Source organism: Ipomoea triloba, chromosome 13, assembly GCF_003576645.1.
Source record: "Ipomoea triloba cultivar NCNSP0323 chromosome 13, ASM357664v1".
In the NCBI taxonomy this organism is placed as follows: domain Eukaryota; kingdom Viridiplantae; phylum Streptophyta; class Magnoliopsida; order Solanales; family Convolvulaceae; genus Ipomoea; species Ipomoea triloba.
This window is the reverse complement of record NC_044928.1, coordinates 18,077,622-18,096,465: the sequence shown is the minus strand read 5'-3', so window position 1 is coordinate 18,096,465 and position 18,844 is coordinate 18,077,622. Positions and strand designations below refer to the sequence as shown.

The 18,844-nt window shown below is 33.6% G+C and overlaps 1 protein-coding gene across 1 annotated transcript; it reads left to right on the top strand.

Annotated features, from left to right (window-relative positions):
• The first annotated feature begins 16,095 nt into the window (after window positions 1-16,095).
• Window positions 16,096-18,238, top strand: LOC116001297 (protein FAR1-RELATED SEQUENCE 5-like). The gene is made up of 3 exons (XM_031241182.1): window positions 16,096-16,216; window positions 16,826-17,672; window positions 18,019-18,238. Exons 1-3 carry the CDS (start codon window positions 16,096-16,098, stop codon window positions 18,236-18,238), a joined length of 1,188 nt encoding a protein of 395 aa, XP_031097042.1.
• Window positions 18,239-18,844: the final 606 nt, after the last annotated feature.

Genomic DNA, 18,844 nt, shown 5'->3' with positions numbered 1-18,844 from the left:
TGCAAGTCCCATACACAGCATGGGAGACAAATTTCAAACGGAATAATTTTCCCTCCAACGAAATTATTCCTTAACTCTCATATNTTTACTTTCTGTCTTTATCTCTCGATCTAACTCTCGAACTGCACTGCATAAAACGACACTTCTCGAACTAACTCAAACTCGTGCTAACTAAAAGGGGATAACTTTTCCGCTGCGCATAAAACTTTGTCTTCATCTTGTGAGGTATCGGACCTAAACATCCTAAGTCCAATACACACGAGAAGTCGAAAAAGATTTGCAAAATCTTATACAAGTCTATTCACCCCCCCCCCTCTAGACTTGTACCCCATCCCCTTGGGACCAACACATGTGTACCTGGAAAAATCATCAACAATAACAAGTGTATATTTCTTACCACTCATACTTACTGGGTCTACTGGACCAAATAAATCCATGTGTAGTAGACTAAGAGGTCTTGATGATGATTCTTGTGTCTTTGACTTGAATGAAGATTTGATTTGCTTTCCTCTTTGGCATGCATCGCAAATCTGATCTTTCTTGTAAACTATTTTGGGCAGACCTTTGACTAGATTGTTTGCTGCGAGCTTGTTGATGGTCTTGAAACTCAGATGATTCAGCTTCTTGTGTCATTCCCAGCTTGTAGCATTTGTGTTGTTGGCAACTAAGCATATTGACTCTTTTGTTGTAGACCAATCAACAATATACATGTTACTCTTTCTTGTTCCTTGTAGTACAATTTTTCCAGTGGTTTCATTTTTCACTTGACATTTGTCTTTGAAAAATTCAACTAAATAACCTTTGTCACAAAATTGACTTGTACTGAAAAGGTTGAATTTTAGTCCTTCTACATATGATACGTCTTCGACTTTTAATCCATTACGCTCAACTGTTCCGATTCCTTTGGTTTGGCCGTATCGATCTTTTCCTCCAAAAACTACTTTTGGTCCTTCGATATTCTTAAAATTCACTAGACTAGATTTATTTCTAGTCATGTGATGCGAACATCCACTATCGAAGTACCAAACTTCCTGTAAACAAATTAAACATTTTTAGGTACCTAGTTTTGCTTGGGTCCTTGGGGGTTAGTAATTTTTGGTACCCAAATCCACCTTGTCCATACTGAACCAAGTAAAGGTGATTTGTAACCATTGTTGACTTTATAATCATAACTAATTGGTCAACTTCTGAGAGGCTTGAGAACACGATGGATCATAACCTAAACCGGTTTTATCTCGTGAGGGTTTCTGCATATTTACCATTTTATCCATTATTTTGGATGAATGAGTAAATGTGGCTATTACTCCCCTGAGGTTGTGTTCTCTCACTTCCCTTGATTTACACTCTTCTTGAAGGTAAATAATTTTAGCCTTCAATTCTTTCACCTCGGACAGAGCATTTTGCAATTTTTCATTTATTTCATCTTTTTCAAGAATAAAAAATTTACTGCGCTCTTCGAGTTGAGAGTGAGTGTCCATAACGGTCTGACAATTTCTCATAAATTGAGAGAATGACTCTCTAGAAAAAGAAGTACTCGCAGAATCAAAAGATGTAGATGTTACCTCATCTTCTTCAACTTCATGCGCCATTAAGCATAGATCTTGAATTGATGAACTACTTGAAGCATCCATGCAGAATAAAGCATTGTCATCCTTTGAGGTGTCACTTTCTCCACTAGATGACTCATCACTATCACTTGACTCAAGTGGGTCACTAATTAATGCTTTCCTTTTGTCTTTCTTGAATCTTCTTTCTTTTGCCTTGGTGTCCTCCTGAGCATTTTCACCTTGGTTTTTGCTCACTTTTGGATAAGGACATTCTGCCATAAAGTGTCATGGCTTTCTACAATTGTAACACAAGTTTGCATCTAGACCTTCCTTTTTCGTCCATCTTGATGTATTGGCTTGAGGAAAATTTTTGTTGTTCTTCTTCCTCATGAACTTCTTAAATTTCCTAACAAACAACGCAAAATTTTCGTCAGATAAAAATTCACTATTATCTATTGACCTCGATGTAGACGGTTGTTCGGTGACTAGTGCGGTATTTCTTTCTTCGCGTTCTTCTTCTTTTCTTGTCTTCATCTCAAACTCATAAGCTTTTAGATCACTAAAGAGCTTGTCGGTTGTAAGAGTTTTGAGATCCCTATGGTCTTGCATGGCCGTGACTTTCATGTCCCAATTTGACGGTAGTCCACGTAGGATTTTGAGTGATATTTCCTTCTGATCAATCTCTTTTCCAAGATCAACAATTTCTCCCAAGACTTTAATAAATCTTGCTTCCATTTCGGCTATGTTCGCACCATTTAGCATTTTGAAATCCTCAAATTTCTTTAGTGCTATTGTGAGTTTGTTCTCTTTTTCTTGCTCATCTCCTTCGCCCATTTTGACTAGTGTTTGCCAGACATCTTTTGTTGTTTTGCATTTTCGGACCTTTGGAAACGTTGCATCGTAGATAGCTTTAAATAGTATATCCTTGGCGATGTTGTCCAAGTTATTTCGTTGTCTATCTTCAGGAGTCCATTCCTCTTTGGGTTTAGGAATGTTCTGCGGTGTTGTACTCGTCTGTGCGGTTGCAGTATTGGCTTTAAGAATTTTGATCGGGGCGCTGGTAATTACTTCCCACATCTCATCGTGTAGCGCAGATAAATGAACCTGCATACGTATTTTCCAATCATCAAATTTATCTAGTGAAAATAATAGGTTTGGAGCTAAGTCTCTCTTCATCTTGAAGGTTATGAGATCTGTCTAGCAGTCAAATATTGACTCAATAGACAAAATGCTCTGATACCACTTGTTGGTCCCGATAGGGTGGTGAAAAGTCTAGAGGGGGGGTGGGTGAATAGACTTTTCTAACAATTAAAAACTTTATAACACTTCAACCAGAGAGATTTCAAGTGAATAAATTCAACTTGAAATGTGCAGCGGAATATCGTACGGTAAAGTGCTATAAAACAAAACTGCGTAAAACTGAAGAGATACTTGACATGCAATACGATAGAAACTCTTAAAATAGCTCAAGGAATATGTATGCAAAGTTTGAGCCACATGCGAACGTGGGAACACACAAACCCAGATGAAATGCTCAACACAGTACGTAAAGGGTTAGTATGTTAAGACATGCAAATATGTAAAGTGCAATAAAGTAAATGAGAGGCAGAGATTTATAGTGGTTCGGAGATGGTGTAATTCTCCTACTCCACTTCTTCCTTGCTCCAAGGAAGGTTTCCACTATCTTCAATCACCCAGATACAATAGTGAAACTCCCGAGTGCTACGCACAAAGCTACACTCAACCACGAGCTCTCCGCACAAAGCTAAGCTCTTGAGCTCTAGGCACAAAGCTACGCTCCCCGAACGCTACGCACAAAGCTACGTTCCCGAATGCTACGCACAAAGCTACGTTCCAACCAAGTGTTACGCACAAAGCTACACTTAGTTCACCCGAGTGTTACGCACCCAGCTACACTCCTTTCTACCCTCGGTAGAGATACAACTTTTGTTCAAAGAAATAAAGATTTCTTTTCTAAGACTTGAATTCCTCTCATGTATAGCTCAATATCTCAGCACTTTGTATTTGATCGCATTCACCGCTCAGAAGCACCACTTGTTGATTTTCACGTTTTTGGTTCGTAGTGCTGTAACCGTTCTCACTTGTGTATCTCGTCACCTCTGTGCTTGTCTTCAAGTCTTCTTGGGCTTTTTATAATTCAAATAATTATTTTCCCGTTATGAACATTCAAATTTTGAACGTTCACTTGATCTGATTGGTCATTCCAATCTGATCTTGATGGTCATACCTTCTCATTTAATGACCATACCGTTGATCTGATAACTTGCCAATTTGATCTGATAAAATCTCCAATTTGATCTGCTCATTTAATGCCGCTGGTAATTTTAGAAAAATTACCTCTGCAATTTGTTCAAAAAATCTTCTTTTACGGCTTGATTGATCTTGAAACTTGTAGCCTCCAATTCTTGACTTTGTTGCCTTCTCAGCTTGATATTGCGGACTTTGTATCCTTCAGAGCTTGATATTCTTGACTTTGTTGTAATCTTGATTTGATCTTTGGGCAAGTTGATCTTAAATTATTTTTCCGGGTGGTTCTTGCTTGAGTATGAACAATGATCTTCAGGAAATCACCACCTTCAGATTTCTTCTGGTTCATAGCATCACGTACTGGAATAAATATGAACCATGCAAAAATGGTTAAGTATAAATTCCACTTTGGGTTGCTCCATTATGGTCTTTACGCGTATAAGAGATTGGTGTGTGTCACGCGCATAAGTCTTGGTAAGAGTCAACAAGAGTTACCCTCCAAGTAGCTCCATTGACCGAAAGTTACTCCATAAGTAGCTCCCTTGACCATTTGCCTTTGACTAGCTCTCCAAAAATTCAGCCGTGTCAAGTAGCTCCCAAGCTTAGTCTATAAGGACTAAAATATTACTTGTAGAATTCGAACACTAGACCAATACATGTATGCTCAAGTTCTTAACCATTACTCCATCTCAACTCATTCAATCATATTCATCAACTGAATATATTTGATCCTTCTTAGCATTGTATAGCGTATGGTGTAGAGATAGTGGATCTTGAACTTCTTCTCGCCTTTGACTATTTGACTTAAACTTCCTTCTCGCCTTTGGCTATTTGACTTAAACTTCCTCCCTTGGACTTTGACTAGCTCCATGAGTTACTCCATTGACCCAAAAATTGACTTTGAGCCTTGATACTACTAGTTCCTTTCCTTGCTCTCCAAAGTTCAAAATGTTCTTAATAGGATTCGAACTTGTGTCTTCTTGCAACAATAATTCAACCTTATCCATTGGATCATATACACTCATGTGTATAGTGGAAGCAAATGACTTACAAGAGTCATGATAAAATGAACTCTATAAGACAATAATTCGAACCAATATACTGTCATGACTTGTCTTCCGGGTCCAAACTCTACACTCTAAAAATAAAATAGGGGATTTCTAAAATTACAATTTGGCTCATCAAAACTATTACAATTTTATTCCTAACAGTGTCCAAATTGAAAGATAGGGAGAACATTTCAAATGTGTTCCTAATTGAGGGACCAAAAGTGTATTTTTACCTAAAAGCTATATCATAAATGATCATGTTGTGAAACTTTAAAAGAAAAATGATAAGTCCACTCAATGATGACTAAAATTCACATCACATATTTGCACTCCCATATGAAAGGGAGTGAGTTCGAGCCTCAGTGGATGCGATATTGACTCTTTATGCTTTAGTATGTTGAGAAAGTAATTATGAATAGATACTGCATTGTAACAGAGTCAATAGTACTCAAAAAAAAATATAGAAAATAATGTGTTAATTGAATGTAAATATCCCTATTACAAAATGAAATATGGTCCATATTATAAAGTGAATCACTAACATATATGTTCATTTTTAGTGTATTGAAGATTTATTGTTAATGTATTACCTAAAATTAAATATTTAGTATATTAAAAATAAATATTTGATATACTAAAAGAAATATTTATACCATGTTCCACGATATAAGTTGCAATTGGCTTCACCACCCTTAGGCCCACTTTGAATGAAGAAAAATGTGGACGGCTTAAAGCACTAAAAACGCAATCGTTATACCCTGCACCACGGTGCAAATAGCAATGTGCACCACGTACGTAAACGACGTCGTTTCGATGTTAGTGGACGCAGACGCAAATGACTCTAGGGAATTCATTATCTATAATACACATAATCATTATCTAGAATACACAGAACGTTTGCCTATAATACACAGAATGTTTGCCCAGAATACACAGATGTTAGTGGATGCGGACGCGAATGACTCCAGTGAATTCATTATCTATAATACACATAATCATTATCTAGAATACACATAACGTTTGCCTAGAATACACAGAATGTTTGCCTAGATACATAGAATATTGACACAAAATACACAGCACTCATCCTCCTAACATTCGAATGCACAAACACATCACAACATGTGTTAATAACATGAATACACATAATATTGACACAAAATACATAGAATTCATCATCCTAAACATTCGAATGCATAAACACATCACAACATGTGTTACTAACATGAATACACAGAACGATTGCCTAGAATACACAGAACAGTTGCCTAAAATACATAGAATGATTGCCTGAAATACACAGAATATTAACATATATACAGAGATCGGCTGAAACGGGAAATGTGATTTCCAAAAAAATGGACGGTTAGTTTCAATGCTCGAAACGACGTCGTTTACATACGTGGCGCACATTGCTATGTGCACCGTGGTGCACGGTATAATTTGCTCTAAAAGCGTGATTATCAACTCAAAGGCTAAAGCGATGACGTCAATTTTCGATTCAACAAAATGCTACTCTAAAATTTTTTAAATTTATTGATGGCCGAGTTGGTTGGGACTTGATAGTCACCAAATTTTAAATTTCTCATTTTGACCATTTACCGGTTAAGGTCGTATAAGGATAGGAATAGGTCGCATATTTTACTGTGGATCGCGCATCAAAACGACGTCGTTTTTATTAATGAAAAACAGACGGCTGAAACAACATCCGTTCCGCATCATTCACTTTCAGTTCATACTTCATATACACTGCAGTTACATTTCAATACAACTGCAGTTTCTTTACGATATAATTGCAGTTTCATTTGATATTATACACTCAAATATGTGAACCTATTATTCAGTTTTCTTTCAACACAACTACAATATCATTTTGATATGACTACAGTTTCATTGGGCAATGTTATTCAGTATCAGTTTATATACACTGCAATTACATTTCAAAACAACTATAGTTACATTTTGATATAATTACAGTTTCATTCGATAATATAAAAACACAAATGTGAAACTGTTATTCAGTATCAATTCATATACACTGCCCACAATTACATTTCAACACAACTACAGTTACATTTTGATATAACTACAATTTCATTCGATAATATAAAAACAAATGTGAGGCAGTATATTTTGAGATGAACTATAGTATCAATTATAGAGCTCCATTACAACTTACGGCCGCCGTTTCTTCCAATTACTGAAACGGCATCGTTTTGTAATTGTGGACCATGGTCCACCATATAACGACTAGAATAGGTTAGGTCCCTTTGTAGGGGCCTATGGCTTGGCCTAATTAAGGCTTAGTTAGGCCTGGCTCTTTTAGTAAAAACGTCAGTCTTGGACGACCCATTTCAAAACCTTTTAAACTAAACAGGTTAGGCCTATATATACCAGGCTCGGCCTTCAGCCTTACAGGTCCTACCTATATATATATATATATATATATATATATGAAGGGTTCAAGTGCGCGGGAAGGTTCCCTGCGGACGGTGCGGTGATCTATTCTTTTTTTTTTTAAATTTAAACTGATACACCTTAAGCATCTAATATACGCACCTTAAGCTGAATTAACATAAATATGGCTTTGTAGGAAAAAATGTTATAAAGAATATTGTTTGTGTTTTGGAAAGAAAAAAAAAAACAAACAAAAAAAAAACAAACAAAAAACAAACAAACAAACAAACAAAAAAACAAAAACAAAAAAACGCACCTTAAGAAGGAAAACAACGCACCTTAAAAAAGAAAATCACCCACTTAAAGACTTAAGCCGACTCACCTTAAGTTTCAACTCATAAAACAACGTTAATTGTTAAATACATATTATAATCTTTTTAATAATTTCGCAGTAACTTTTTATTGAATGATCCCACACTTGAATCCTACATATGATGTTTATTTAATGGTTAATTTACATTTTCTTAGGATGATCATTTCCGTAGATGCATCTATATATTGAAGACTAAAATCCGTTTTACTATTTTTTTAAAATATTATTATAGCTTATAGTCAATTACTTTCATTTATTTTTCTTCATAGAAAATGATACTGTTTAAAAAAAATCCTTTGAATTAATTTCATTCTTACTAATTTTATACAAACAAAATTGCTCTCTCATTTTTAAACCTAACTATTTGTCCATTGGATAGTTATTATTCTATTTTTTGTTTGGCCTCTAATAATAATAATAATAATAATAACAACAACAACAACAACAACAACAGCAATAACAACAACAACAACAACAACAATAACAATAATAATAATAATAATAATAATAATAGGAAAAATGGCATCTTTAGTCCATAAGTTATAGGGGTAGTGTAGACTCAGTCCCTAAGTTATGGCTGTATGCGAGTTTAGTCCCTCAATTATTCACAAAGTGGCGAGTTTAGTCCCTGGACATTAAATTTGACGAAAAAATTAAAAAATATTCAAAATTTGAGGGGTAAAATAGGAAATTCACATTTTATTATTCTTCTTATATCAAAATCACTTTTACAACATTATTTTTTCACTTCTTAGTCTAATTATTTTTAATATTTTTCACTTTTAAAAGCATTTTAATAACTTTCAAATGACTTGTTAGGAACCTGACTCTCGTATAACACACTTAAAACTTAGCACAAATAAAGAAATGCATTATCATTGTATTTAGGTGTATGAAACACACTATCCTAACAAGTTTTTATTTTTTTACTAAGCAACAAATGTAATAAAATTAAAACTTTTGAGATTTTTTTACACACTATCCTATCTCAAAAGTTTTAATTTTATTACATTTGTTGCTTAGTAAAAAAAATAAAAACTTGTTAGGACAGTGTGTTTCATACACCTAAATACAATGATCATGCATTTCTTTATTTGTGCTAAATTTTAAGTGTGTTATAAGGTTCCTAACAAGTCATTTGAAAGTTATTAAAATGCTTTTAAAAATGAAAAATATTGAAAATAATTAGCTTAAGAAGTGAAAAAATAATGTTGTAAAAGTGGTTTTGATATAAGAAGAATAATAAAATGTGAATTTCCTATTTTACCCTTCAAATTTTGAATATTTTTTAATTTTTTCGTCAAATTTAATGTTCAGGGACTAAACTCGCCACTTTGTGAATAACTGAGGGACTAAACTCGCATACAGCCATAACTTAGGGACTGAGTCTACACTACCCCTATAACTCAGGGACTAAAGATGTCATTTTCCCATAATAATAATAATCATAATCATCATCATCTATATCTATACACTATACATTAATAAAAACAAAATCCTCTATTTTAACTTTCCGCCCAAAAGAGTCTTATATTATTAAGGTTTGCGTTATATTGTAAAATATGGTAATACAATTCTTATTCGTACTACAATTGTACATTTAGTCCAGCAAATCTCAGTGTTAATTGTAATCAAATTTATTATCTTAATAGCGTAGCGTACCTAACTAGAATAATACACAAGTATCGTTGCTCCAACCAAATAGGTTGCACCAACATTTAGTCCAGCTAATCTTGTTGTTAATTATAAGCAAATTTGTTATCTTAATAGCGCACCTAACTATTTTATTTAAATAAAATGTAATTTTTAATTTTCTTCCCTCGGGTATAAATAATTCCAGTGATCGGTAGTGAAGTATTGTACAGTAGATTAGGGTTTGCTCTCCAAGAACACTTATTAATATGTCTAGGAATGGTAATACAACTCAAATTCAAATTATTTGTAATAACCTTTACATTTTATTATATAAATTTTGATTTATTTGTTGTTTAAATTATTGATTTACTCCAATTAATTTTTTAATTATTATGTACTTGATTTTATTATCAAATTAATCAATACATGTGCGACATGAACACTACAGAAGGACGAACATATTTAAGTTGTGACTGTTTGTGTAAGGCAGAATCAAACTGTGAAAATCTATCAAAATTACACACTCCTGAATTTCTAAATAGTTTGAGATTGTTTAGACTCTCTAATCATTTATTGACATTAAAGGTTGGTGCACCTGTTATGTTATTGCGAAACATATGCCACCCTCTTGGTCTTTGCAATGGTATGCGTCTCATCGTCACAAGATTGGCAGATCACATCGTCGAAGCAAAAATAGTTAATGGGACACATGAAAGAACCAAAGTTCTTATCCCCCGAATGTCTTTCACTCCTTCTGATATGAGATTGCCCTTCAAGTTTCAGCGTAAATAATTCCCATTGATGCTCGCATATGCCATGACTATCAACAAAAGTCGGGGCTAAACACTAACTCATATTGGGCAAACCGGTGTTTAATCACGCTCAATTGTACGTGACATTTTCCCGAGTCACCATCCTGATGGCCTGAAGGTGTTAGCGATATACGATGATGGACAAGATTCTGCTAGTACTACCAATGTCGTCTACAAAGAGGTTTTCAATAATGTGTAATTTGAACCGGTGATATTATGTTTTTTTCAAAGAGCAAATTTGCCCAAGTTATACAAATCCTAAACACTGATATACAAAATCATCAAAGTTTCAGCACTGGATGCTTACATATATACACATTAGCTATTAGTTCAGCAATTATTTGGTCAAATTCATGCAAGGATAACATCACAAAACATAATTTATCCAACCCATCTTTTCAATTGCACTATATAATATTTAATGTTATAATTTTTATAATATCTTTTCAATTGCACTATATAATATTTAATGTTATAATTTTTATAATTATATATCAATCTAAATATTTTTAAAATATTATAACAAATTTAATTTTGTGCATCGCACAATTGCGAACACTAGTAATAATAATAATGACAGAGTACTTTTTAGATGTTACCTATTATAATTAAGTGATTGATAAATCAAATGAGAAAATGAGAGGAAATGGGCTCATTCAGATGTGTGAAATCAACAAGTGGGGTGTAGTCATTCTTGTTGGGTTCGGTGCAATTATTATACCACGAACCAGGTTCCCCTTTTGTCATTGATTTAGTTTAAAAATTATGTATCTATAATTAATTTATTATGTATTTATAATTAAATTAAAGATATATTAGGTTAACTGCATATTATGTGTCTACAGTTAGCATATTATGTGCATGTAGTTACCATATTATGTGTCTATAATTAACATATTATGTCATTTTAATCTATTTATAGACAAATTATGTGTCAATTGCAAACATATAATCTGATGTCATTTGGGTTCACAATGCGAGGTGGATCATGGTCAATGGTATAATTTATCATTTTGATGTAGGTCATGTGAGTACACATTAAAATGTGACTTCTACCTACACAATCTACTTTTTAAAATGTTGGTCTGTCTCGACTTACTTTACCCTATTAAAATATTTAAATTAATAATGTAAAAAAAATTAAGTCTATCATTTATACTTTATACTTTTTCAAATTTTAATTATAACTAGTATTTTCATCCGTGCAATGCACATAATGGATTTGTTATAACTGCATTGAGGAAGGAAAAAAATTTATGATTGCATTTTATACAAAAGAAAATAGGCACGTATAAGCTATTAGAAAAATAAACTTGCTCACCCTTAAATTTTGAATGAACTGGATTAAATGTTGAAGAACCAACATTTATTTGCAATACCGACTCATTTTCTTAAAAAACATAAAAGGATCAGTATTTAAACGATTCTCATAGAATGATTCGTACCTTAAATACACAATTATGAATGTATCTCCTATTTGTAATAGTAGATCTTATATTTTAATTGCATATATATTATTTGGTTTGCTAACCATTGCAATATTTTTGAGAAATAATAAAATCAAATAAGTACATAATAATTAGCACATTAATTGGAGTAAATCAATAATTTAAAACAACAAATATTTCAAAATTTGTATATACTAAAATGTAAAGGTTATTACAAATAATTTAAATTTGAGTTTTATTACCATTTTTAGACATATTAATATGTGTCCTTGGAAAGCAAATCATAAATCCACTGTACAATGCGGTACACTATTGAGATAAGAAATTTACTTACAATTAAACTGAGATTTGTTGAACTAAGAGTGTGTTTGGTTGACAGGTTTAACTATCAGAAATGGATATCAAAGTCATTGTTATTGTTTGGTTGATATGTTTTTAGAACACTACTATCTGTTTGGGTAACACTTGGGTGAGACCGTCTCACGGGTCACAATTTGTGAGACGGGTCGGGTCTATATAATTTGGGTCATAGTATTAATTATAAAGTATTGTGTTTAAGGCTTAAAGTATTAAATATATCTACCTTAAATTGTGTACTAGATTAGTACTATGAAGTATTACATTTAGACTATAAAGTATTGTGTTTAAGGCTTAAAGTATTGAAATATATCTACCTTACATTGTATACTAGATTAGTGCTATAAAGTATTACATTTAGATTTAAAGTATTGTGTTTAAGGCATAAAGTATTACATTTAGATTTAAAGTATTGTGTTTAAGGCATAAAGTATTAAATATATCTACGTTAACTGTATACTAGATTTGGGCTATGAAGTATTACATTTAGGCTATAAAGTATTGTGTTTATGGCTTAAAGTATTAAATATATTTACCTTAAACTGTGTACTAGATTAGTGCTATAGAATATTACATTTAGGCTATAAAGTATTGTGTTTAAAGCTTAAAGTATTGATTATATCTACCTTAAATTGTGTATTAGATTTGTAATAAGAAGTATTGCATTTAGGCTATAAAGTATTATGTTTAATGCTTAAAGTATTAAATACATCTACCTGCAGACTCTGGATTAGATTTGTGCTAAAAGTATTTGATTATATATACATGTAGATTGTGTATTATATTTGTGCTATGACGTATTATTTTTAATGGTTAAAGTTTTGATTATATATTTGTGAATTGAAGTATTACATTTATGTGATAAAGTATTATTTTTAATACTTAAAATATTGATTATATAATTTGCATATGGCAGTCCAATGCATTGGCAAAAACTTGTGTGAGACGGGTCGGGTCACACAATTATATGGGTCAACATGTGCATATCATGTATATTTTTATGATTATCTCTCTCTGTTTCTCATCCTACGCTCCCTGTGTTCTCGGATCACTCTCTAATCTCACGCCTAATTCTTGCATCTTGCCCTCACCATCTCCGTCAATCACTCTCATCCTTGCATCTGGCGCTCACCATCTCCATCTCCTCCGCTCAAGCTCTCCGCCTCCTCTCATCTCCTCCGCCTCCATTTTCGCTACAGCCTCCAACTCTTGATAAGTATTGCAATTTGGCTAATGAGCATTTCTGTTATTCAAATCAAGAGTTGGAGGCTGTAGCGAAAATAGAGGCGGAGGAGATGGGAGGAGGCGGAGAGCTTGAGCGGTAGAGATGGGAGGAGATGGAGATGGTGAGCGCCAGATGCAAGGATTAGAGTGATTGGCGGAGATGGTGAGGGCAAGATGCAAGGATTAGGCGTGAGATGAGAGAGTGATCTGAGAACAGAGGGAGCGTAGGATGAGAAACAGAGAGAGATAATCATAAAAATATATATGATATGCACATGTTGACCCATATAATTGTGTGACCCGACCTGTCTCACGGATGGAGATCCGTGAGACGGTCTCACACAAGTTTTTGCCTATCTGTTTTGATTCCCTATTAATTGCAAAACTCATTCCCTATTAAAATAAGGGTTTCATTTCCATTCTTCCTCCTCTTCCCTAACTATTAATAATCATTCTCATTCCACCCTACTACCAAACATGCAAAATACTTTCACCAAAATACATTAACATTACAAAATATTTGATACGCACTCCGATTTCGATTCCATGTGCAAACCAAACACACCCTAAATGTTGGTGCACCAATAGTTGGTTCTAACAATGGTTGAGCATTATCGAACAACCTATTTGGTTGGAGCAACGATTCTTGTGTATTATTCTAATTACACAACGACTTGTTTTCTTAAAAAATAAAATGTCCAAGTTAAATCAATTATCAAGGAATGACTCGTAATATAAATAAATAACGAAGAATCCATTCAGTAATAAACATTTCATTTTATATGTTAATTAGATATTTATTACTTAATATTTTTATTCTACAATTTTAATTACATATTGTATTCAAAATGAACATAACCCAAGACAACACTTTTTATAATTTCCTAGGAAAAAACATAAAACCTTGCTGCCTAAAATTAGATAGCCTCAAAACAACGTCATTTTAGGGCTATATATATATATATATAGAGAGAGAGAGAGAGATTTAAAAAAAAAATCATTTAGTTCCATGTTTTGGTCATTTTGGTTATACTCTTGGTGTCTCAATTTGAGAAACCATAATCTTTCAGAACTTGTAATCTCTCTCAAATAATTTAAGATATGCGTTTCTCAATTTGAGAAACCCTAGTCCAAATTTGGTCCAGTCTTCGGAACACGGATGCGTGTATACCCTATTAATTTCTCTGTCGTTTTTATCCAATTTGAGAACACATGCACGAGTTATTAGATAATTGAATCCATGTTTGTATTTCTCAATTTGAAAAACCCTAGTCTAGTTTCTCAAACTGAAAAATTCAAAACTGGATTTGCTCACTAAAAAATTGAAAGCTCATAGTTTAATTATTAGTTAAGTAATAGTTAATTAAATGAGTAGTTCAAATTTCATTAGAGAGTCCAAGAACGAATGTCATGGCCCAATTTATGTGGTCAGTGGCATAAAGAAAAACATAGCATTTATATCAAAATCTTAATTTGTTCAATATCCATAGTGCTAAAGTTGGTGATTTTGTTTTTATTAAAAGTACATATTAGTAATTTTAATCTAGAATTGTATTACGAATAGAAAAGTAAAATATATATATATATTGCATTAGGAATTGTATTACAATATTTTAAGTTACAATGATAGTATGAATATGAATTGTATTATCATATTTTACAATATCATCCAAACCTTAATAGTATAGAAGTGCTTTGGGCATGAAGTTAAAATGGAGGGTTTTGTTTTTATTAATAGTATATATTATAAAATTTTAATTTTATTACATATATTTGTATAAACAATATATTACAGAGTATTTGTTTATTTACAATAATACATGTATTAGCTTTAATTCTTAAAAAGTTACAAACTTACTAGTTATAACAAATCAATTTAAACTAATAAATAAATATTATTATAATTTATCGTTGGTTTGACAACTAATACATCCTTAGGTCAATTGTTATACCCTACACCACGGTGCACATAGCAATGTGCACCGTGGGACTAAACGGCGTCGTTCCACTAAGTGATGGGACGGACGCCGTTTAGTCCATCCAATCACCGTTATTTTTTTTATTTTTTTTAATTAAAGTATATAAGCGATGGAGAGTCTTCCTTAACAAGCTTCCGACTCTCTCGCTCTACTCACTGCACTCCCGCTGCACTCCGACCAAGCAAGCAACACTCTCAAGCAAAAGCAAAACACAAACGATTCACAGCAGAACTCAAGAACATCAGGACAGATACGCATTGATCAACAACAAATACACACCTTCATCGACTATCAAGAACACACGGAATTAAAAGGTAAATATTTTACTGACTCTGTTTATTCTAGCATTTTATCCACATTGTTGTGTTGAGGTTATTGATACTACGGCTTAAATTCTGTGTATTAGTGTTAAAGACTTTGTGTATTTTAGCATATCATTATGTGTATACAATAATGTTACCATCCCACATTGTTGATTCCAAAGTTTCCAACATTCTTGGTGATTGATAATAATGAGAAGTATATTCAGTGTATTGTTGTTAATGAGTTTGTGTATTCTTGTTAATGTGTTTGTGTATTCTTCTTACTGACTCTGTTTATTCTAGCATTTTATCCACATTGTTGTGTTGAGGTTATTGATACCAGGGCTTAGATTCTGTGTATTAGTGTTAAAGACTTTGTGTATTGTAGCATATCATTCTGTGTATTCTAGCATGTTAATTCTAGATGGTGCATGGCATTGTGGTGGACGTAGCATTGTGCACCGTGGTGGACGTAGCATTGTGCACCAGAAATCAAAACGACGTCGTTTTGTCCATTAGGCAGTAAGTAGGCGTTATTTTGAGATTCACGTCCGTTTCCTCCGTTAATTTCCTAATATATATAAAAAAAATAGTGAATTTGAATTGTTTGTGTTTTGGCGGTTATGGCGATCTTCTTCTCCGATCTGTGAACTCACGAATAACAAATATACAGTCGTAGCTATTGGATTCTCAAGCAGTAGGATATGGAAGGCGTCAATTCGCAGCAGGAGGTGGTTGCGACTGAAGAACTCGATGGTGCGGTTGGATTGGCTATTTCAGGCGATGATCCGGTTGGATTGGCTATTTCAGGCGATCGTAATCCAGGTTTTTTATGTTTGATTTTGTGATTTTGTTTGTGTTTATGAAAATCATTGAATTCGCATGCTTTGATTCGTGTGTTTTGATTATTTGATACTAGTTTTAGGATTGTTTTATGATACAACTATGCGATTGGAAGGGTAGAAGATGAGTTTTCTGCATTTGTGTGGATATTATGTGTATTCTTTTAATGAACTGTGAGTATTTCAGGCAATGTTTCTGTGTATTCATTGTAGTTGTATGTAAAAACAGAGGGTGTAATGTAAACACAAGGTGATGTGTGTTTTGTATTTTGGGTTTTCAATATTCTGTGTATTCTAGTTATACACTATGTGTATTGTAGGCATGTATTATGTGTATTGACTGTAGGGGTACTTAAACACTGTGTTTTTGCAGCTGATCAGGACTTGTTAGGGGTGTCAGTGAGTTCTATTGATGAAGCATATGAGGTTTATAATGATTATGCTTTCAGGCTAGGTTTTAGTGTGAGGAGGGGTAAGCAAAGATATAGTGCTGGTACAAAACAATTGAAGATGAAGGAGTTTAATTGTTCAAAGTTTGGGTTTAAAAGGGTTTTAAGAAATGGAAGTTATTTAAATGTTAATGTACGGACAGGTTGTCGTGCATCTGTTCAATTTGATGTAGATGGGAATGGGATGTGGACCGTGACAAAGCACCAGAAGCTTCATAATCATGAGTTTGTTCCAACGACCAAGAGTTATCTTCTACGGTCACATAGATCAGTGTCTAGAAATCATCTTTCCTACCTAAAGGATTTGAAGAAGAGCGGTGTTTGTGTGGCTGATGGTTTACGGTTTCTTAAAACACAATCAGGGGGGTCACCACTCGTTGGTTTTACAAGCAGGGATGCATATAACTCGCTGTGCACTGATGTATTGAACAATTTGGATGGAACCGACTCAAACACATTAATTGAAATATTTAAACAAAGACAATCAAGTGAAAAGGATTTTTACTTTGATTTCGAAGTGGATGATGAGTCAAGGTTGTGCAGCTTTTTTTGGAGAGATGGGAAAATGATGCGAGACTATGAATTGTTTGGAGATTTGTTAGTTCACGATACGACGTATCGTACTAACAAATATGATATGATTTGTGGTCCATTCGTTGGTATGAACCATCACTGTATGAACGTCATGTTTGGATGTGGTTTTTTGTTGAACGAGAGGATTGAGTCGTTCATATGGTTGTTTAGGTCATTTTTAAGATCAATGAATGGGAAAAGTCCCCAAAGTATAATGACCGATCAATGCGCTGCCATGGCTGCTGCTATTTCCCAAGTTTTTCCAACCTCAAGACATCGCCTATGTATATGGCATATCGGTGAGAATTCAAAGAAGCACATCAAGGGACTAAGAAATCAAAAAGATTTTCTAGACATATTCAATTGTCTGTTGAAACATACAGATACGGAGGTAGAGATTGAACTTTATTGGACAAGGTATGCTTTTCATTAAAAATTCTGTGTATTGGTGATGGTATTTATGTTTATTTAGTTATAGTATTCTGTGTATTATATTTTTCCCAATTGCTTGCATTAGTATACAGAGTTGGCAATTCTCACCCAGATTATGTGTATTCTCTTGATATATTCTGAGTATTGTAGTGTTAGAGTATGTTTATTCTATTGATTCTGTGCTTTCATTCCCATGCCTTCATATCTGATAATACTCCCCTTATATTCTGTGTATTCAATTGAATGATCCTGTGTATTTGTATATGAGAGTCTGTGTATGCATTATAGTATATGAATAGGTGTAGTTAATATATATGTTATGGTATTCCAGGATGGTCACAACATACAAATGCCATAATAATTCTTGGATTGAAAAGCTGTATCAATGTAGAGATAAATGGTGCCCTGCATTTAACAAAGATTATTTTTCTGGTGGTATTTTATCTTCACAAAGGAGTGAAACCACAAATCACTCTATTTCTAGAAGGTTATCCAAGACTGCTGGGCTATGTGATTTCTATAGCTCCTTTGTTGGTGTTGTTTCGGAGTAGAGGAGTAGAGAGAACGGGGAAGATGTCCGGTGTTCCTAAGGTGTACCTACAATGGCTATGGATCACATTAAAATTCTTTCACACGCTAGGGATATTTATACGATTGAGATATATTACTTGTTCGAAGAGCAGTTTTTGAAAGGGGCATCATGCTATCAAGAGTGTGTTCAATTTGAAGGTGGTGTGTATAAGTATCACGTCTGGAGGCCGGAGGTTGATATTATTAGGCATGAAGTGATTTTTAACGTTAGAGAGTTAGATATTTGGTGCAGTTGGAAGCTATTCACTGAAACCGGGATCTTATGCTATCACTGTTTACGCATTTTAAACGTGCATTGTGTGTCTGAAGTTCCAAATAAATATATTCTGATGAGATGGACTAAAAGAGTTTTGGAAGACGAGAATGCTGGTATTATCCCCCCATCTCAGTGCTTTAATGTTCCCTCTTCTGTTTGGACTTTAGAGATCACTAGGAAATTTCAGAAGTTGGTTGTTTATTGCCAAGAAAACAGCGAAGCACACAAAATTTTTGAGCAAGCACTGTTAGATGCCAAGAGAAAAGTTGAACATGAGTATGGCCCTATTTTCTTCGAATGTGAAGATTGT